Source organism: Rana temporaria, chromosome 7 (genome assembly GCF_905171775.1).
Source record: "Rana temporaria chromosome 7, aRanTem1.1, whole genome shotgun sequence".
NCBI lineage: Eukaryota > Metazoa > Chordata > Amphibia > Anura > Ranidae > Rana > Rana temporaria.
This window is the reverse complement of record NC_053495.1, coordinates 143,668,141-143,691,580: the sequence shown is the minus strand read 5'-3', so window position 1 is coordinate 143,691,580 and position 23,440 is coordinate 143,668,141. Positions and strand designations below refer to the sequence as shown.

Genomic DNA, 23,440 nt, shown 5'->3' with positions numbered 1-23,440 from the left:
CCCAGCCGGAAAGGAAGAATGCCTGAGTAGGAGCACGTCTAGCACTCTTAAAACAAGTTAAATATCATCTAGTTAGGGTTTAGATCTACTTTAACATGCAGAATGTTCAGTGATGTGGGTCTTCTGCCAACCAAGCCTATAATACATCAAAGGAAGACACTGGACACCCAGATATTGTTCAATTGAAATATTTTGCTTGTCAAAAGCCTGTCAACTACAAATCATCTGCATGCTCAGTTTTGTAATGCGAGCCTTATTGAACGCCACTTGCCGAAATTGAAAAATCGGAAAAGGATTCATGTAGTAATTGTAATTACTGTATGTGAAATATAATCTAAATATCAGGAAGTTTATTTTCTATAGCATCCTATGTCAGTTATGAGCATCATTATAGTTAATTTGTGCAAGAGTTGTAAGCCTGTTGGAGCCTTTGCGTAGTATTCAGACTTCCTTATCTGCAATGTGCAGGGTGAACATGCATTATCTAACTGAAAGCAATGGTAAGGCTTTTTATACTTCATTATATCATTTCCAGCCATTCGAGATACTTCTAGCAGTCATATTGTGCTACATTAATTATTGCTTTTACTGGCAAATGTTTTCCGTTAAAGTGCATCTGTAAAAAATAAAAAAATAACGCCACCAATGAACGTCACCTTGATTAAAGAGTACGGGGCAGATCCTCGTACAATTGCATGGGCGCAGCGTATGTGAGATACGCTACGCCGCTGTAACTTACTTTTTTAATCTTTGAATCCACAAAGAATTTGCGCCGTAAGTTACGGCGGCGTAACGGCGCGTAATTCAAATCGGCGAGTAGGGGGCGTGTTTCATTTAAATGAAGCGCGTCCCCGCGCCGAACGAACTGCGCCGTCCCTAAATTTCCAGCTGTACATTGCGCTAAATGACGTCGCAAGGACGTCATTGTTTTGACGTGGATGTAAATTACGTCCAGCCCCATTCATGGACGACTTACGCAAACAAAATAAAATATTTTCAAATTCGACGCGGGAACGACGGCCATACTTAACATTGCGTACGCCACCAAATAGCAGCTTTAACTATACGCCGAAAAAAAAGCCGAACGGAAACGACGTAAAAGAATGCGACGGCCGCTCGTACGTTCGTGGATAGCTAATTTGCATACTCGACGCGGAATACGACAGGAACGCCACCCAGCGGACGCCGAAGAATTGCATCTAAGATCTGAAGGCGTACGAAGACGTACGCCTGTCGGATCTAACCCAGATGCTGTGGTATCTTGTTTTGAGGATTCAAAACAAAGATACGACGAGGGAAATTTGAAAATACGCCGGCGTATCACTAGATACGCCGGCGTACTCTCTTTGTGGATCTGCCCCTACATTTTTCTTAATAAGAGTCTAAGAAATATCACTTCTGAGTGTGCTTAAGTGACCCTAGGCAACGGTCCCCTCTCTTACTGCTATGAGTACTGTCGATTATTAGACCGCACAGAGTTTTTTGTTTCCACTCAAACAAACCCTGAATGGCATGGTCACTTATGCCGCGTACACACGATCATTTTTCGGCATTAAAGAAAACGTTGTTTTTCAGCATATCCAAAAAACGAAGTTTTTCCAACTTCATCATTAAAAACGACTTTGCCCACACACCATCCTTTTAAAAAAATGATGAATAAAGCGCGGTGACGTACAACACGTACAACGGCACTCTAAAGGGGAAGTTCTATTCGCCTTTGTGCTGCTTTAGCTGATTCCTTGTTAGTAAAAGACGATTTGCGCTTTTTTGTCTGTTACAGCGTGATGAATATGTTTACTCCATTATGAGTTTTACCAGAACGAGCGCTCCCGTCTCAGAACTTGCTTGCGGGTTTAAAACATTGTTTTAGCTCACACACGATCATTTTTTACTACCCGAAAAACAAGGTTAGAACAGCCCAAGGCCCAGGTCAACTTTTGCATCGGGGCCCACAAGCTTCATGCTACGCCTCTGCCTACTAGGGTTCGTTACCAGCCAGTACTGTTATTGTTGGCTACTTCTTATTCTCTACAGGCACTTTCCCACCACCCCATCTGTGAGTACCTGTTGATTGACCTGGGTGTAGCTGTCAGATAAACCCAAACTTCCATGAGGGGGTTTCTGGCAGAACACTAGCTATGCCTTAAAGCGGATGTGCCATGGGAAACAAATATTAAAAGCCAGCAGCTACAAATACTGCAGCTGCTGACTTTTAATATTAGGACACTTACCTGTCCTGGAGTCCAGCGCCGATCGCAGCAGAGGACGAGCGATCGCTCGTCTCTCTGCTGCTCCCCCCGCCATCCACGCTGAGGGAACCAGGAAGTGAAGCGCTGCGGCTTCACTGCCCGGTTCCCTACGGCGCATGCGCGAGTCGCGCCCGCCGATTGGCTCCCGCTGTGTGCTGGGAGCCGAGTGTTCCCAGCACACAACGGGGGGGCGACGGGATGTGACGGAATGCCCGTCTTTTGCCCGTGAATGCCGGGCCGGAAGTGGGTGCAAATACCTGTCTTTAGACAGGTATCTGCACCCCCCTCCCCCCTGAAAGGTGTCAAATGTGACACCGGAGGGGGGAGGGTTCCGATCAGCGGGACTCCACTTTAGGGTGGAGAACCGCTTTAAGCCAGTGATCTTCAAACTGTGGCCAGATGTGGGCATTTGCATGACTTTATCCAGCCATTGGGGCACTACTCCTCCAACTGAGACCAATATTGGGATTCCATTCCTTCCACTGAAACCAATGATAGGTCAGTGTTCTTCCCACTGACACCATTGATGGGACACTATTCCTTTCACTGACACCATTGATGGGACACTATTCCTTTCACTGACACCATTGATGGGACACTATTCCTTTCACTGACATCATTGATGGGACACTATTCCTTTCACTGACACCATTGATGGGACACTATTCCTTTCACTGACACCATTGATGGGACACTATTCCTTCCATTAAAACCAACAATGGGGCATTTTGTTCTCCAACTGGCCCCTTAATGCCTGAAGGACAGTAAACTGGCCCTTTACTTTGAAAGTTTGGAGACCTCCTGCCTTGGATTCTACCCTTAGCGGATCCAGTCACTTCCAGGAAAGGCCACACCCACTCTTGTGACAGCGAGTCAACACCCACACATGTGACACTGAAGTTCCAAAGTGATATAGACGGATAGACTGAGAGGCAGAGCTTTTTGATTAAACAAAAGTACATTTGAATTAGAAGCAAAATCAGCCTCTAAGTGTAGCAATACAGTTACATTTAATGAAGGTACAACATTTGGAAACTCACATGGTTTACGATTAAAACAGGCACATCTAAGTATGCAGGCATCTCGGATTAAGCTGTCTGCAATCGTAAACCGGAGAACTACCATGCAGTAAAGCGTTCTGAAAGCTAGGCTTGAAGCGCTCGTGGAGCGCAGTGTGGAAGGGACGACGGCAATGGTGGTGAAAAGGACGGTCTATGTGGACATCTTTTTCCCCAGATGCCTGCATACTTAAATGTGTCTGTTTTAATCCTAAAACCATGTGAGTTTCTAAATGTTGTACCTTCATTAAATGTAACTGCTACACTTAGAGGCGCCACTTTTCTCTTTTATACTCAGTTGTGACATGACAAGACAGTCATGTCACAACTCAAGACATCGCTTGTATATCAAATCAAAATGTATTAAAACAAATTAGCTTGTCTTGCAAAACGCTCTCAAACCAAGGTACTCTCAAACCGAGGTTTTACTGTATACCTACAATGCAGACAATAATACAGTTTCTCTTTTAATCTGTTGTTATTTGTATTTGAAACCTGCAGGCACGTTCCCATGTAAAAGTGCATCTGTTTCCTTCTCTCCATTCACATGAAGCCATCGTGCAACCTTTTCAAACATCAACCTTACCATTCCCTTCATTGTGTCCTAAGCAGACAAAACTGAAGGCAGGTCATCATTAGCCATGTGTATGTCATTAGCCAAATGTATATAGCACCATCATATTACAAAGTACATAGGGCCAGATTCACAGCCGAGATACGACGGAGTATCTCAGATACTCCGTCGTATCTCTCAGAGTATCTATGCGAGTGATTCATAGAATCAGTTACGCATAGATAGCCCTAAGATCCGACAGGTGTAATTGTTTTACACTGTCGGATGTTAGGATGCAATACCGCGGCCGCCGCTGGGGGGAGTTCGCGTTCGCGTCGTAAACCAGCGTCGGGTATGCAAATTAGGAGTTACGGCGATCCATGACGTTTTTTTGCGTTCGCTACGTCGCTGCTAGTCTAGTTTCCCGTCGCAAAGTTAGTCGTCGTTTTTGGTGCCTTAACTTTACACAGCACACGTATGTGCTGTATAAAGTATGGCCGTCGTTCCCGCGTCGAAATGTAAAAATTTTTCCTTCTTGCGTAAGACGTCCGGGAATACGCTACGCACGTCGCCGTTCGAAAAAATTACGTCACTTCGCGCAAAGCACGGCGGGAAATTCAAAAGGGAGCATGCGCAGTAGGTCCAGCGCGGGAGTGCGCCTAATTTAAATGGCACACGCCCCTTTGAATTACGCGGGCTTAAGCCGGAGGCCGCCGGCGTAGGTTTTCATTGCAAGTGCTTTGTGAATCAGGCACTTGCGATGAAAACTTGCGGCGGTGTAACGTATCTACGATACGTTACGCCGCCGCACTTCAACGTGAATCTGGCCCATAGAACCCTTCACACCTGTCATTCCCAAAATTTAGGTCACAATCTAATGTCCCATTCACACTTGCACAGATACTAGGGTCAGCTTTGGAGGAAATCTTGCCAGTGTGATTTTTGTTTGTTGGGGGGGGGGAGGGAAGCCAAATAACCAGTATGATTTTTGGTTGTCGGATAGGCCAGCTTGGAAGGAAGCCAAGTAACTTGCCAGTAGGCCTGGGGAAAAAATCGATTTGAATCTAGAATCCAGTTGAGAGGTCAAATCGATTCAGGTTTTCAGAAAATCGATTTTTTTGATTTTATTTTTTTTTCACCAGGACCGGGGCTGACACCACGCTGGCCCTGAGGAGCTGTGGGAAGGAGTTTTTAGGCGAGGCCGCGGCCCGCAGCTCCCCAGGACTGGCGCGGTGTCCATAAAAAAAAAAACTTGATTTGAATTGTGAAAGTTCTTTTTTAAATCGCAGATTTTTTGGGGGGAGAAAATCGCCCAGCTCTACTTGCGAGTATGATTTTTGGTTGTCGGAGGGGTCAGCTTGGAAGATAGCTAAGTAATTTACTGGTATGCGCTTTGATTTTTGGAGGGGAAAGCATGGAATGAAGCCAGAAAAAAAATAAGTCAGCAGCTACAAATACTGTAGCTGCTGACTTTTAATATTAGGACACTTACCTGTCCACGAATCTAGCGGTTTCTTCACCCGAGCAGATTTTTCAATTGTGGCTCCTGGTGATGTCGCCGCCATCTCGGCTAAGGGAATCCGACACTATAGCCATGGCCCAGATGCGGGGGAGGGAGGAGGGGGGCAGAACGTCCAGCTGAGTTTGCCTCTGCGAACTCACTCGGAAGTGTGAGCGGGTACCTGTGCAAACCAGGTACCTGCTCCCCCCTGAAGGGTGCCAAATGTGGCAGGAGAGGAGGAGGCAGACAAGTGGAGCTTTCCCTTTTGGGTGGAGCTACGCTTTAATGAGAAAATTTCAAAGGCTTTAATGATATACTGTATTTCATATGGAAATAATTTTTGCTCAGGTATATATTAAATACAAATACGTTTAATATGTATTTTTTGTGAATTTTCAGAAAATCTTTCCATTAGAAGAATTTTTTCTTTTCAATTTTTCTTTTGTAACTAAAATACTTTTTAGCACCTTCACATTAGAGTTACATTATTATATGGCTGCTTTGTCACTTTCTGTTCAAGGTGAATGTGGTGTCTCATTTACTGAACATGTACTGATCAGGAGACATGGAGGAAGTAAATTGTTCTGTAAGTGTGTAACTTTGCAGATTTAATGTTCCACATAACAGAGGGTATTTATTATTGTGATGATGTAACATCACTGGAATTTAACAATATATTAGCATCATAAGGTAATAACTTTCACCTCTATTGTGTTGTTGTACAATCGTGCTGATTCAATTGTCTAGACATTCACACTCAGTAGCATTCCTTATTTGTAAGATATCTTTTTTGTCAAGAGGTTCACTTCTAGTGGCTGTAAAACATAGTTCATACATATACGTATGCTTTTAAAGCGTATCTAAACCCCAAAACAAGACTTGTATATTTTGCAGATTACTAGTTCTTAGGCCTCGTACACACGACGGGACAGTCCGATGAAAATGGACTGCCGGACCGTTTTCATTGGACATGTCCGCTGGGATAATTTGGTCTGATGACTGTACACACCATCAGACCAAATTCCCCACGGACAGACAACGCGGTGACGCGGCGACGTGCGCGAATCCCGGAAGTTCAATGCTTCCACGCATGCGTCGAATCACTTCGACGCCATGCGCGGGTTCTCGGGCCAGCGGACATGTCCGATGAGTCGTACTGACCATCGGACATGTCCGACGCACAGGCTTGAAACCTGTCCGCTGGAAACCTGTCCGCTAGGCCGGAAAACTGTCCGGTCGGCCCTACACACAGTCGGACATGTCCGCGGAAACTGGTCCGACGGACAAGTTTCAGCGGACATGTTCGGTCGTGTGTACGAGGCCTAAGATGTAGTGGCTGCATCAGTTTGTCTTTATTCAGGTCTTTTCCATTTATTATCACTTGGGGATCCCATGAATTACACAACTCCTGTCCCTGAGTGGCTACTCTCACTTCTGCACTGTATCTGTGAAGGGAGCCATTGGCGTCACCTAGGCTAGGCTTCAAACATGTCTGCCTTTGTTCATCTCCATTACATGGGGGTTTATGGGATTAGTATTTTACTCTAAATTATTATCACCTGAGGAACCTGCGAATAATAAAATTCCTGTCCCTGGGTGGCTACACTCACTCCTCCACTGTATCTATGAAGGGAGCCATTTTTGTCACCTAAACTGCACTTCCTACATGTCTGCTTTTGTTTATCTTCATTACATGGGGGTTTATGGGATTCGTAGTTTACAGAAGCGTTGTTGCCGTTCTCAGCAACTTACTGACACAGGGGAGCCGTAGCAATGCAACCATGTCACCAAGAAAAGGATAAAAAATATGTTTACACTGAGATTTTATACCAATAGTATGCAGCATGTATATAAGCATAGGGGAGGCAACATTATAAACCCTGATCATTTTAACCTTTCCTACATTCTCAGTTACTGTATAGCAGCCTTCAGTTTCGATCTCAGGACATTTTTTGTACTTGCAGCCAACACACACTGGTGTTGGAGGAGGAGGGTGAGGGGCACTGTGGGAGATTGAAAATCTCTCAATCCGACACTTCAGGAAGTGTTGATTTTGTATCAGAATTGCATCGCTGATATCTTTGATTAATAGTTTAAAATTGCTGCAGTAGCCAGGGGATCTGTAAGTGCACCCAGAACAGATCCCTAGAAGGTGCTCTGTAAGACACAACCATGTCTGCTCAGACTGCACACACCAACTTCTTAATCCCAACTTTTTGAAGCCAATTAGAGCCTCTGGCTATGGATTCCAATGCAAGAGGGTGTTTTTTTTGAAGCACCTGATTAGAGCCAGAGGCTCTAATAGGTCTTGAAACCTATTTCTTCATTGCCCAAAAAGCTTCAGGCGATCCTCTTGGATGCCGAGTGCTTTGGCGGAAGAGGAGACACACGGCGGCGGAGAAGCAGGAGGAGCGTACACCAGAGCCGCCGCTGCCCCCACTCCAGAAGAGGAGGAGAGGACACCACAGCCCCACTACATGAGCAGGTAAGCTGTCAGAGCCAAGCCCACCAGCCGTCACTGCTTGTGACTCCAACTACAAAACTCTTCTGCATTGACCTTAGCTTGTGACCCTGACTACAAAACTCTTCTGTACAAAAAGGAAGAAAAATCCTGCCAAGAAGGTGCCCTGATATGTAGATCAGGGGGCCAGATGCATGGATAGGGGAGACAGCGTCTGTGGAAGGGCCGCCACTGGTCACAAGCCAAAGTCGATTCCAAGTAGCAATAGAGGTAGCTCGAGGCAGTGGGCAGGATAATGTATGAAGCCAGGGCTCGACAAATCCCAGTCGCCATGGCGACTAGAAATAGCATCCTGGCGACTTGGCTTGGAAGGTGGGCAGCTCTTCCTTGTGTGAGCTGGCGCCATCTGGTGGTGGCCGTTGGTATTACAAGTTAAGCATTACAAGTTAAACAGCAATTCTAATGTAATTTTTCACTATTTTCACTGCCATCTTCTTCCCTCTAATTAGAACCCCCAAACATTATATATATTTTTTATCCTAACACCCTAGAGAATAAAATGGCGATCGTTGCAATACTTTCTGTCACGCCGTATTTGCGCAGCGGTCTTACAAGCGCACTTTTTTGGGAAACAATGACACTTTTTTTAATTAAAAAATAAGACAACAGTAAAGTTATCCCCATTTTTTTTAATATTATGAAAGATAATGTTACGCCGAGCAAATTCATACCCAACATGTCACGCTTCAAAATTGCGTCCGCTCGTGGAATGCCGACAAACTTTTACCCTTTAAAATCTTCATAGGCGACGTTTAAAAAAATCTACAGGTTGCAGGTTTTGAGTTACAGAGGAGTTCTAGGGCTAGAATTATTGCTCTCGCTCTACCAATCGCATCTGCTTGCAATTCGCTTCTGCACGCAAGCTCGTCGGGATGGGGTGCGTTTTCTGTCTCCTAACTTTTTTAGTTGGCTCCTAGATTCCAAGCAAATTTGTCAAACCCTGTATGAAGCACAATAATCTGGTAAACAGGAAGTGCACTGGTAAACAGGAAGTGCAGAGACATGGCTTAAATCAGGAAGTTCATGAGAAGAGCAAAGAGTTCAAGATTCAGCAGAAATCAGGGCACCATCATTTTTTTTTCCACAGGTCGTGGACATCTCAATGAGAGCTCCCAAAACGAATTTTGCTGGTGGTGTTAATCACCTGCTGGCTTCTTGTAAGTCTCTAAGATCTTATGCGGAATTCCTGATTTGGCACCTCTTGCGTCTTACTGCGGCAGAGAGACTAGTTTGTTTTATTTTGCTTTATATAAAATACATTCCAAATTCAACAAAGGGCAAGCTTATGTAATGGCTGTAACGAGAGAGCAGCCCTCATTGTTGCAGTTCCTCATAAATATAAGAAGCTATTTGTTCATGTAACCCACCAACATCCACCCGGACTTGAAATATCCATAAATTACTTAGAGCTTTCCATGTAACATTGGTATTGCAGTTACAGATTTATAGGAAAAAGTAGATGTAAGCATGTCCATGGAGACTCCTAGCCTGCAAAATATGATAACATAATTACCAACTAAATGTTTTTATTTTGTCTGTTAATACAAATACAGTCATCTGCAACTCTTGATAGGGCTTCTGTATTCATTTTCTAAGAATCTTAGCCCTTCCTAAATCGATAACAGATGGGATTTTATTTGCCCGACATATAATGTAATCAACAGAAAGCCAAGGGAGGCTGAGTGACGCTGGATGCATTTATTTCTAAGCATCAATCATACAGTACTGAATATATTTATTACTTCCTTTCTATAATTTATATTATTCTTATCGACCAAGAGTTTTTATTTTTTTTACATTAAAGTAATAGGATAAAACTATTGTACATTAACCACTTGAGACCCGCGCTATTGACAAAAGACGTCAACAGCGCGGCTCTCAAGTGCCAACTGGACGTCTTTGGACGTCATTTAAAAGCATTACCCGCGCGCGCCACTGGGGGGCGCGCAGCGGGTAAACACTGTCCCGGCGCATTGCTTGGGAGCCGATGCGTGTACCTGGCGGCCGGGATGTCCGCCGGGTAGACGTGATCGTCGGTGACACAGCAGGGACGTGGAGCTCTGTGTGTAAACACAGAGCTCCACGTGCTGTCAGAGGAGAGAGGAGACCGATCTGTGTCCCTTGTACATAGGGACACAGCATAGGTCACCTCTCCCAGTCACCCCCCTCCCCCCACACAGTTAGAACACACCTAGGATACACATTTAACCCCTTCCTCACCCCCTAGTGTTAACCCCTTCACTGCCAGTCACATTTATACAGTAATTAGTGCATTTTTATAGCACTGATTACTGTATAAATGTGAATGGCGCCAAATTTGTGTCAAAAGTGTTCGATGTGTCCGCCATAACGTCACAGTCCCAATAAAAATCGCCGCCATTACTAGTAAAAAAAAAAAATCATAATTCTGTCCCCTATTTTGTAGGCGCTATAACTTTTGCGCAAACCAGTCGCTTATTGCAATTTTTTTTTTTTTACAAAAATACGTCGAAAAATACGTATTGGCCTTAACTGAGAAAAAAAATAGTTTTTTTTAAAAAAAATTGGGATATTTTTATTATAGCAACAAGTAAAAAATATATATATATTTTTTTAAATTGGCTCTCTTTTTTTGTTTATAGCGCAAAAAATAAAAACCGCGGAGGTGATCAAATACCACCAAAATAAAGCTCTATTTGTGGGGAAAAAAGGACGTGAATTTTGTTTGGGAGCCACGTCGCACGACCGCGCAAATGTCAGTTAAAGCGACGCAGTGCCGTAAGCTTAAATTTCGCCTGGGAACGAAGGGGGTTTATGTGCCCAGTAAGCAAGTGGTTAATAAACGTTGTAAATGCTTCTGTAGTCTCTCGAAAGAAGACCTCCATGCAAAACTAAAGCCCTGTACACACGATCGGTTTGTCTGATGAAAACAGACCGATGGACCGTTTTCATCTGACAAACCGATCGTGTGTGGGCCCCATCGGTGAAAAAAAATAGAACATGTTTTAAAATTTTCCTATGGATAAAAAACTGATGAAAAATGATCGTCTGTGTGGAACTCCATCGGAGAAAAATCCACGCATGCTCAGAATCAAGTCGACGCATTCTCGGAAGCATTGAACTTAATTTTTATCAGCACGTCGTAGTGTTTTACGTCACCGCGTTGGACACGGTCAGATTTTTGACCGATGGTGTGTAGGCAAGACTGATGAAAGTCAGCTTCATCGGATATCCGACGAAAAAATCCATCGGATTGGATTCCATCAGATATCCGATCGTGTGTACAGGGCTTAACTGGTGTATGACATAGGGCAGTGGAGTAAGTAGGACTTACCTCTGTACCCCTAATTCAGGGAACTGTTCATTGAAAGCTCCCATCCTAAGAACCAAGGGCCAGATCCTCAAAAGAGATACGACGGCGTATCTACTGATACGCCGTCGTATCCCTGTTTCTATCTTTGGAACTGATCCACAGAATCAGTTTCCAAAAGATAGGGAGAAGATCCGACATGTGTAAGAGACTAAGGCCCCGTACACACGACAGAGGAACTCGACGTGCTTGGCACGTCGAGTTCCTCGTCGAGTTTTGGGATGAAGCCGCCGAGGAGCTCGGCGGGCCGCCTTCTCCCATAGAACAACGAGAAAATAGAGAACATGTTCTCTATTTTCTCGTCGAGTTCCTCGGCGGCTCCATCGAGCCAAAACTGTACAGACGACAGAGTTTCTCGGCAGAATCCGGGTTTTGACCGAGTTTCTCGGTGAATTCTGCCGAGAAACTCTGTCGTGTGTACGGGGCCTTACACTTCCGGATCTTAGGATGCAGTACCGCAGCCGCCGCTGGGGGCATTTCGCGTCTAAATGCCGCCTCGGGTATGCAAATTAGCACTTACGGAGATCCACAAAGCTTTTCAGCTTAGTTTTTTCTCCGTAAGTTTTAGTTTGCAATCGTAACTTTAGGGTTGCTTTTACAAAGTGTAAAGTTAGTACACCATGTAAAAGCAGACCCTTCTGTCAAGCGACGCGTTGTTTTTTTGGTTTTGAATTTTTTTTTTCGCGCCGTACCTTTTTTTTTTCCCGACGCAACTTTATTGACCCGTCGCAATCCACAAAGCTCGGCGTAACGTAATTTCGCGCTATGCACGTCGGGAAAATGACGTCACGAGCATGCGCAGTACGGTCGGCGCGGGAGCGCGCCTCATTTAAATGGGAATCGCCCCCATTTGAAGAGGAACGCCTTGCACCGGCGGAATTTAAGTTACACCGCTGCAAATTCCCAGGTAAGTGCTTTGTGGATCGGGCACTAACTTGGGAAATTTGCGGCGGTGTAACTTAAATGGAAAAAGTTAAGTTACGCCGCCTGGCTGAGGATTTGGCCCCTTTAGCCCCCCTTGAAAGCTTTTGTAATCGTTTTAGGATTTAAAAAGTTTCCCCATATCTATGTACATACAAAACATGGCCACAGACATCAATCCTATTTAAAAAGATCTATCATTACACATTGTTGTTTATCCACTTGACCTCCGGAAGATTTACCCTCTTCATCGCCAGGCCATTTTTTGCGATATGGCACTGTGTTCATTTAATTGACAATTGCGCGGTCATACAACGCTGTACCCAAATAAAATGTATGTTATTTGTTTCCCCACAAATGGCTATCTTTTGATGGTATTTGATTTCCTTATTTTGTTTGCGCTATAAACAAAAAAAAACATCCAAATAGCAAAAAATGCCGGCAACTCGATTAAAGTGGAGTTCCACCCAAAAATTGAACTTCCGCTTTTCAGAACCCTCCCCCCCTCCGGTGTCACATTTGGCACCTTTCAGGGGGGAGGGGGGTGCAGATACCTGTCTAAGACAGGTATTTGCACCAAATTTCGGGCCTAGACTTCCGTGGGAGTCACACCACTTCCTATCCCCGTTCCCCCGCTGTTTTCTGGGAAACACACTGTTCCCAGGAGAGAGCGGGGACCAGTTACGATGCGCCACGTGAATCGCGCATGTGCAGTAGGGAACCAGGCAGTGAAGCCGCAACGCTTCACTTCCTGATTCCCTCACCGAGGATGGAGGCAGCAGCATCCGAGGGACGAGCGACTGCTTGGCCTCAGCTGCCGACATCGCGGGCCTGCTGGACAGGTAAGTGTCCATTTTTTAAAAGTCAGCAGCTGCACTATTAGTAGCTGCTGGCTTTAAAGAAAATATTTTCGGGGGCACCTCCGCTTGAAATCTTTATTGACAGTGAGGTTGCAATGGGCACAGTGAGGTTGCAATGGGCACAGTCAGGATGCAATGGGCACAATGAAGTTGCAAATGGGCATTGTTGACCCTCTTTTCCGCTTACAGTAGCTGCTGCATTCTCACCCTAGGCTTATACTCGACTCAATACGTTTTTCCATTTTTTTTGTGGTAAAATTAGGTACCTCGGCTTATACTTAGGTCGGCTTATACTCGAGTACCGTATTCATCGCGGTATAACGCGCTCCCGCGTATACCGCGCACCCCTAAAGTGGCCCCCAATCCTGTGGAAAAAAAGTTTTTTTGTTTTTTTGTACTTACAGTTTTGGTGTCTTGCGCGGCGTCCATCGGCGGCCTCGTCGGGTCCGGCGTCCTTCTGCGGCTTCGGGTGTCCTCTTTGGCGGGTCCGGCGTCCTTCTGCGGCGGGTCCGGTGTCCTCTTCGGCGGGTCCGGCGTCCTTCCCGCCACAAGTTTGAATACTGCGCCGGTATATAACGAGCCCAGTACACTCGTGAATCTTCGGGGAGGCTCGGCAACTGTCGCGCTGACGTCCTGTACGTACAGGACGTCAGTGCGAGAGGCGCCGAGACTGCCCGAAGATTCACGAGTGTACTGCGCTCGGTATATGCCGGCGCAGTATTCAAACTCGTGGCGGGAAAGCGGGTATCGGCGTATATCGCGCACCCACGATTTTGCCCTGATTTTCAGGGCAAAATAGTGCGCGGTATACGCCGATAAATACGGTATATACGGTAGTTTGTTTTTATCTGCAAATCTTTTATCTTCTCAGCTGTGTATACTATAAAACGTGTTCAGAAGACATGATCTTATGGGAATATAGTGACCCTGTAAGTGTGCACTGGCCTAGAAGCAAAATGAAGAATAATTATAGAATGTTGGCAATGTTTCCCCAAAATGATTTGGATTGTATTATGAACAGCATGGGGACAACGATCCCAAAGATAAGTATTGGCAGAAATTAGATAAAGCTGAATTCCAGGCAAACAGCAATTCGTTTTATTCACCAAAGGTTTTCCATTTCTGTCCATGCAGTTCTTAGATTTACACAGCCCAGCTCTTGAGCACAGTCCTGTCTGGCAGGAGACCCAATTTTTCTCTGGTTCATTTAGATAACATTTATGCTGGCTATAAACAGTGCGGATTAAATAATTTTTGATTCCCCCATCAACATTGGCAGAGTTGATATGGGAATCCCTCCTGCCGAGACATTATAGTCTCCTGGCAGGTGGGCAGGAGAAGCTGTCCCCACCTGGAGAAGACAGTGATTATTGCTAGCAGCTATATAATCACAAGTAAAATCTGGCAGGCTTGTTGTACCTAAGTTGATCAATGAACTTGGTACATTCAGCCTGCCCATAGATGGTTCGAATCTCAGACGGTTCCTGCTGAACCGGCCAAGATTCAAACCATGTATGGCTGGCCTTACAGGCCTTGTCCCTCCCCCAGTCTGTGACTGAATACTGACGGATAAGAAGCACACTCTTTTCTCTGCGGCTCTGTTCTTTCCTCTGATCAGTATGCTAATTTTTATCACAGGAGGCACAGCTATTTGGCTCCTTGTGCTGCTTCTTCTTTTCTTAGTCTGAGCTCTGCTCAGGGGCGGACTGACAACTCGTGGGCAATAGGAGATTATGGGGCCTCCGGGCAATAGATTATGGTGCCACACATACAGTATACATACACAGTATACACACACAATATACATACACACAGAGCCCCTGACTCTGCTCTACAGGGGACTTCCAGAGGCTAATACCAAGTCTAATGAAGGTGCTTACATTATTTGCATTCAGAACATGGGTTTAATGACGTATTGATGAATTGAGATATTTATTTTGTTCACCTTTAAAGTGGTTGTAAATATTCAGGTTTTTTTTCCAATTAAAATAACAAATGTGCCTATACGTACCTGCTCTGTGCAATGGTTTTGCACAGAGCAGCTCTGATCCTCTTATGGGGTGGTCCAGACCCCTCCTTATCAGGTGCCCCCAGGGAAAGCCAGTTTCCCTACGGGCACCTGTGCATGCTCGCTCCTGAGTCCCGCTGCTGCATCCATTGACACAGACAGCAGGATTGGCCCACCCCCCGCACCTGTGTCACCGGATTTAATTGACAGCAGCTCCCAATCACTCCCGCTGCTATTAATCTGTCCAATGAGGTGAGAGACAGCGGCGGGAGTGCTTGTGCACATGACTTGATCGGATGAGCTCAGGTAAGGAAAGAAAGGGGGGGTCTGGGGGGCTGCTGCAACACAGGAGATTTTTTACCTTAGGCTCCATGTACATGGGATGCTTTTACAACTGCTCCTAAATGATTAAACTTGACAGATAGTAACCCATGTTTAAAACGGCCGTTTGTTGCATTTACATGCCGCGTTTAGCCGCGTTTGCGCTTAGAAGCGTTTTAATAAAAAAATATATATATATTGTAAGGGGTTAGATCGGTAGCGGGGTGTGTGACCTCCTGAGTGGGTTCACTACACACTGAATTATACAGAGAGGCAGCCGTGGGTGGTTGAAAAACAAGGGTTATGGTTTATTCTTCCATATTGCTGGAAACAAGTGCAAGCATCAAAACAGCATAAACAAAATAAAACATAAAATAAACCCTGGCCACTTGGGCCATCTACCTTCACAACACAGGAACCTACCTATGGAGTCTGGCACAGCCTACTGCTGGGCAGACACTGCTGGTCTTCCAGCAGAAAACAATAGTCTTTTTGATTTTCTTATCACACAGCAAAAATATCAATAGCCACTTCACCTTCAGAAGTCTTCCTCAGCTCACTGCTCTCCTTAACTCAACAAGCCTCAGGATGCAGCATTCTCAGTAGTAATCCTCTGGACAACTTATAGAGGCCTTAATTTTCTCATTCTGAACAGCTGAAGCTATCCAACATCCTTAAACCTTTCTGGCTACCTCTGCAGCCGACACCTGATAGTAATTGGTGAATTTTCTAAACAAGGCAGAAATGTATCTCCCGTCTGTGACAACACCCCCAGATTTACCTGACTTCCTGTCACAATATATGTATATTTTTTTTTAACTGGGCAAAACCAAAAAACGCCTATAACCGAAATGCTGCTAAACGCGGGTTACCGCGCTTGGTCGCGTTTGGCGTCTGAAACGTGGATATCTTCTGTGTCTGAACCCATTTTTTTGCTTTCAAAGAAACGCTGTTAAATGCAACTGCCTAAAAACGGCAATAAAACGAGACTGTGTACATGGTCACATAGGATAACATTGAATGAGTTCAGGGGCAGTTGAAAAAACCATCCAACTGCCGCTGAACGTACGTTTAGCAGCGTCCCGTGTACATGGGGCCTTAAAGCATAGAATGCATGAAGGTGAAAAACCTTAATAAGGCTTTAGAACCACTTTATGTCCATCAAATGTGAAGGATTAAGCGATGTGCAGTATGATTCTTCGTAGGGCAAGCTGAATTCCATTTCCCTTTAATATCCATTTCCAGGCCAGGATTGCACTTAACAGTGAAATTGAACAATAAAAGCAAAGTATTAGATTTCATCAGCTTGATGATAATCAGCTGTAGTTTTAGAACTTTGTCATTTCTTTTGTTTCTTGCCATAAAATATGCATCAAGGTTTGAAAACGGTAATTGCACTTTTAGGATCTGGAAGTTCTAACGTCAGGGCATGTAGATCTAATCTTTGTACTCCGGTATGTTTAGACTGTGTATTTATGATTGCCAGTAAATGTATGGCTTGTAGAGTAGATATAATCTTATCATGCATGCTTGTCAGTGAATGCGGCTGATTTCTATCATCTGTATTTGTGTTTTTTAGGAAAATGATTCCAGTTACTGAATTCCGTCAGTTCTCGGAACAACAACCAGCGTTCCGTGTACTCAAACCCTGGTGGGATGTCTTCACCGAATATCTCTCAATGGCCATGCTGATGATTGGCGTATTTGGCTGTACACTGCAGGTACTCTATTTGTTTATCAATTTTCTAAAGCAAGCAAGGGCATAAAGATTACGTCTAGGGTTGTCCCGATACCACTTTTTTAGGACCGAGTACAAGTACCGATACTTTTTTTCATGTACTCGCCGATACCGAATACCGATACTTTTTTTTAAATGCAGCCATGTGTCCCCAAATGCAGCCTTGTGTCCCCAAATGCAGCCATGTCCCTAAATTCAGCCATGTCCCTTAATTCAGCCATGTCCCTTAATTCAGCCATGTCCCTAAACTGGACTGCACTAAGGTAAATTCGACACAAATTTGGGACCATTCACATTTATACAGCGATCAGTGCTATAAAAATGCACTAATTACTGTATAAATGTGACTGGCAGGGAAGGGGTTAACACCAGGGGGTGAGGAAGGGGTTAAATGTGTAGCCTGGGTGTGTTCTAACTGTGTGGGGAGAGGGGACTGACTGGGGGAGATGACCGATGCTGTGTCTCTATGTACAAGAGACACAGATCGGTCTCCTCTCCTCTAACAGCACGTGGAGCTCTGTGTTTACACACAGAGCTCCACGTCCCTGCTGTTACCGGCTGAGTCACCGTCGATCGCGTGTACCCGGCGGACATCGCGGCCGCCAGGTACACGCATCGGGTCCCTAGCGATGCGGCGGCACAGTGGTTACCCGCCGCGCACCCCCCAGTGGCGCGCGCGGGTAATGCATTTCAAATGACGTCCAGTTGGCACCTGAGAACCGCGCTGTTGACGTCTTTTGTCAATAGCGCGGGTCTCAAGTGGTTAAATTATGATTTTGTTTTTTAAGGGAAAAAAGCTGTCAGAACCTGCTCTATGTGAAAAAGTAATTGCCTCCTAAACCTAATAACTGGTTGTGCCACCCTTGGCAGCAACAACTGCAATCAATCATTTGCGATAACTGGCAATAAGTCTTTGATATCGCTATGGAGGAATTTTGGCCCACTCTTCTTTGCAGAATTGTTTTTATTTAGCCCTATTTGAGGGTTTTGGAGCATGAAGAACCTGTTTAAGGTCATGCCACAGCATCTCAATCAGATTTAAGTCCAGGCTTTGACTAGGTCCCTCAAACACCTTAATTTTTTTTTCTTTGAGCCATTCAGAGTTGGTCTTGCTGGTGTGTTTCTGATCATTGTCCTGCTGCGTAACACAGCTTGAGGTCATAAACTGAGGGGCAGAAAGCCCCAGACCATCACACTATAAGCACCATATTTGACTGTTGGTATGATGTTCTTTTTTATGAAATGCTGTTATTTACGCCAGATGTAATGAGACACACACCTTCCAAAAGTTTAACTTTTGTCTCATCAGTCCACAGAATATTTTCCCAAAAGGGGGCATAATCAGGAAGCTTTTTGGCAAATGTGAGATGAGCCTTTGTTTAGTCAGCAGTGGCTTTCATCTTGGAACTCTACAATGGATGCCATATTTGCCCAGTCTCTTTCATATTGTTGAATCATGAACACTGATCTTACCTGGGGCAAGTGAGTCCTACAGTTCTTAGATGTTTTTTCTTGGGTTCTTTTATGACCCCCTGAATGAGTCGTCATCATGCTCTTGGAGTAATATTGGTAGGCCAACTACTCCTGGGAAGTTTCACCACTTTTCCGCGTTATCTCCATTTGTGGATAATGGGGCAGATTCAGGTAGACTTACGACGGGCGTATCAGTAGATACGCCGTCGTAAGTCAGAATCCCCGCCGTCGTATATTTAAGCGTATTCTCAAGCTGAAATACGCTTAAATATTGCTAAGATACATTTGGCGTAAGTCTCCTATGCCGTCGTATCTTAACTGCATATTTACGCTGGCCGCTAGGGGCGTGTACGCTGATTTACGCCTAGAATATGTAAATCAGCTAGATACGCCTATTCACGAACGTACGCCCGGCCGTCGCAGTACAGATACGCCGTTTACGTAAGGCTTTTTCTGGCGTAAAGTTACCCCTGCTATATGAGGCGCAGCCAATGTTATGTATGGACGTCGGGCCAGCGTCGATTTTTCCGTCGATTACGTCATTTGCGTAAGTCGTTCGCGAATAGGGCTGGACGTAATTTACGCTCACGTCGAAAGCATTGGCTTTTTGCGGGTTCATTTGGAGCATGCACACTGGGATACTTTCACGGACGGCGCATGCGCCGTTCGTAAAAAGCATCATTTACGTGGGGTCATGATGATTTTACATAAAATACGCCCACATCTTACACATTTGAATTAGGCGGGCTTACGCCGGACAATTTACGCTACGCCGCCGCAACTTACGGAGCAAGTGCTTTGTGAATAATGCACTTGCCTGTCAAAGTTGCGGAGACGTAGCGTAAATAGGATACGCTACGCCCGCACAGAGTTAAGCGCTCCCTACCTAAATCTGCCCCAATGTCTCTCCTCGTAGTTTACTGGAGTCCCAAAACCTAGAAATGGCTTTGTAGCACTTATCAGACTGATACATGTCAATTACTTTGTTTCTCATCTGTTCTTGAATTTCTTTAGATCGCGGTTTGATGTGTTGCTTTTTGAGATCTTTTAGCATGCTTAGCAGCTTCTACTTAAGTTATTTTTCTCAATTCAACAGGTCTGGGTGTGACAAGTGAAATTTAACTCTGCTTTCCAAAAAATGTGTTTAATCACAGTTCATTCGTAATTTAGAAAGGGGGGGGAGTGGCAATTACTGCAAAGAAGAGTGGGACAAAATTTCTCATTGTCAAATATTGCAAACGCTTGATTGCAGTTGTTGCTGCCAAGGGTGGCACAATCAGTTATTAGGTTTAGGAGGCAATTACTTTTTTCATATAGGGCCAGGCAGGTTTAGACAGCTTTTTTCTCCTAATAAATGAAATCCTTTAAATACTGCATTTTGTATTTACTTGGGTTTGCCAATCCTTATATGTGACCTGGTGATCCTGCCAGTAACACACTTTCGCTCTAAAGTGACAATGCTCAGTCACAGCACTGGATCTATTGAGCAGCAGCGTTATCTCCTTAGGCTGCTCACCTAACTTGGACTACAATGACCTCCTCACTTCATGCCCATTTCATAGGTGTTTTGTTGTTCACGGAAAACAGTTGGGAAAGCTGATAATTGTTTGAGATTTCAGTTGAGTGCAGAGGAAGTTACAAAGATGCATTTTTGGCAATTACTGAAAAAAGAAAACTGATGCTTACCACCATTGGTAGGCTGTAATATATTAGACTTTTGTTCTTTGGTTTAGATATCATTTAACATACAACTGCAGCCAAAGCCTTTTTATATATATATTATATATATATATATATATATATATATATATATATATATATATATATATATATATATATATATATATATATATATATATATATATATATATAGATTGGGGAAGGGTTAAAAACAATATCAGATTTTTATTGCTATTTGTGCTCCTTTTGGGTAGGTCAGCTTTGACTGTTTTCTTGGTGACCATTGTCAAAAGGAACATATTTTTTCAGCAAAAATATGTGCATTTATTCTTTTTTTTTATTAGTCTAGCCTTTAAAGTAGTCCCCTGTTACATAGTTTTACAAGGTTTTGATCTTGCCAATGGATCCCTTAAATTGTTACCGTACTTCAGTAGGGTGACAACATTGTTCATTCTGCAGTGAAATCAGAGCGGCATTGTCACCCTGTGAATGGGGCAAACAATTAAAGCCAAATTCCAGGTAACACTTTTTAAGCAGTTACATCAACAAATATTATTCCTTTTGGAAGCTGACGTTTGTAAAAAAAATCCCTAAAGCCTCATACACACGACCGGTTTTCTTGGCCAGAAAACTGCTGGGAGCGTTTTTTGCAGTGAAAACAGTGCGTGTGTATGCTTTTCGTTGAGAAAACTGCTGGGAATCCCGACGAGAAAAGTAAATAACCTGCTAGTCCTATACACATGGCCAGGAATCCCGTCAGGAAAAAAACGTTGGTTTTCCTGACGGGATTCCTGGCAAGCTTGTCGTGCATACAGATGGCCATTCAACAGAACCGCCGTTCTTTTGAATGGCAAGAACGCAGTGACATCATCGACTACGACGAGCCGCGCTCGTCACATTAAATGCCGTCGCCGCCATCTTGCTACACCCTACACTACCCTTGTATACTATCGCGCGGGTGTACCCAGGGACAGGTAAGCATACTGACGAACGGTTTTCTCTGCAGGCTCTCTATTTTTCTCGTCTGGATTCCTGGCAGTTTTCTTGACGAGAAAACGTACACACGCACGGTTTTCACAGCAAACCGGACGTGTGTAGGAAGCTGCTCTTCCTGCCTAGAAAGCCGTTCGTCAGTTTGCTTACCTGTCCCCAGGTAAACCCGCGCATGCTTAATGAAACTTTGACGCATGCGTGGTAGCATACAAGGGTAGTGTAGCAAGAAGGCGGCAACGGCATCGAATGTGACGAGCTCCGGCTCGTCGTAGTCGATAACGCCACTGAGTTCTTGTCATTGAAAAGAACGGCAGTTCTTTTGAATGTCCGTCTGTATGCACGGCAAGCTTGCCAGGAATCCTGTCAGGAAAACCAACGTTTTTTTCCTGACGGGATTCCCGGCCGTGTGTACAGGGCTTTACAGTAAGCTTTAACAAGCTTTTAGGAGCTTTTACAAGTAACAAGCTCTTGGGCATTAACGAGGAAGTAAACCCTGATAGTGTTTACTTCCTCTATGTCTCCCTGCAAAGGTAGAGCATAATGGGCTACTATGCATCGCATAGTAGCCCATTATGTGACACTTACCTGCAGGAGAAGCCCGCAATGTCACCGTCTTCCTCCATCCATCTATTCTTCACCCCTCTTCTTCCGGGGGCCGCAACCTCCGGCTCTGTGACTGGCTGGGGTCAAGTGACGTCACTCCTGTGCATACGCGAGAAAGCCGCCTTTAACGGCATGACCCCGGCTTGAAACGGCACAGCGTGCCCTTTCAAGACGGCGCATGCACCGTTGAAGGCGTAGATCGGGGGAAATTGCAAATATCTCTGAGACCGTGTAGGTCTCTGAGATATTGCAAGCACCTACAGGTAAGCCTTAATCTAGGCTTACAAGTAGGTGTAAGTTCTCCCTGAGGGTTTACAACCACTTTAATTCATTTCATTGGCCAAAATATATAATTTTTTCCGGCTATTGAAATGAATTATTACTAGCTTTTAGGTGGGTTTAGCAGCGTCGGGTGTTTTTTCTGCCCAAACTCTGCTGCTCCTGGACACACTGGTACCTGCATCTAAGGCCTCATGCACACTGGACCTTTTTAGCCCTGTTTGCGTTTAAAAGCGTTAAAAAAAAAAAATCCATAATAGCCTATGGGGGTTATTTACGAAAGGCAAATCCACTTTGCACTACAAGTGCACTTGGAAGTGCAGTCACTGTAGATCAGAGGGAGACATGCAAGGAAAATAAAACAGCATTTTTGCTTGTAAATGATTGGATGATAAAATCAGCAGAGCTTCCCCTCAGATCTACAGTGACTGCACTTTCAAGTGCACTTGCAGTGCACTTGTAGTGCAGAGTGTATTTCCCTTTTGTAAACCAACCCCAATGTATTCTGACAGAGGACTTCTCCCCCCACCAGAATAGACTGATCGGTGCTTTCAGTGCTATTGGCTGCAAGCGCTGATCAAATTCTGTTTTTCCAGCATGCATTTTTGATAATAGCCGGCTGTTATCTTCTGATGAACACAGAGCCGTACACATGGTTCCTGCTAAACCGGTTAATTTCCTGCCCACGTGTATCGGGCTTTCTTTTCTTAAAGTGATATTAAATTCTTGCGTTTTTTTTTGTTTAAAAATAACAAACATGTTATACATGAAATCGCAATTTTCGGACTATATGTTGTGGCCGGCGAAATTTCAGCCAATCTCTAGTATATAGACATACGGGCAAAAGTTCACTTGATGCAAGTCATACAAGGGAGACAGTGATTGTATATTTATATTATAGAGGATGTGGTCCTTCTGTATTAGTAAATGTTCAGGAAAGAAAAAGCAGAGGTGTTGCCATAGCAGATAAAGACTTCTAAACCCCCGTACACACGGTCGGACCTTTGTCCGACCAAAATCACATCGGAATTCCGATGGCATTCCTTCGAAGTAAAAGAGAACATGTTCTCTATCTAAACTCCGACAGAATTCACTTTTCCATCAGAAAAAAATGACATCTGGAATCTTATTAGTTACTATGGTAAGAGGATTACCAATGTGTTTTCTACTAGTTAATGCAAGAACGTAAGTAATAATTCAGATGATTGGTTCTCAATGCAATAACGAAACCAACTGCATATTTATGTTTATATTCTCCTTTGTGAATCTAGTTCGCAAGTTACTATGTTTATACCACTGAACCATATGATTGGGCCTATTTGACAATGTAGAA

The 23,440-nt window shown here is 44.4% G+C and overlaps 1 protein-coding gene across 2 annotated transcripts in view; it reads left to right on the top strand.

The window, feature by feature from the left end:
• The window catches only part of LRRC8C (leucine rich repeat containing 8 VRAC subunit C), a 106,053-nt gene that overhangs the window by 78,755 nt on the left and 3,858 nt on the right, over positions 1-23,440 (top strand). For both annotated transcript variants that reach the window (XR_005750617.1, XM_040360068.1), the window contains exon 2: positions 16,921-17,062. Coding sequence is in view for 1 of the 2 variants with exons in the window: in XM_040360068.1 (XP_040216002.1) it covers positions 16,925-17,062 (138 nt within the window). In the remaining variant the exon portion in view is untranslated. The remainder of the gene's footprint in view (positions 1-16,920; positions 17,063-23,440) is intronic.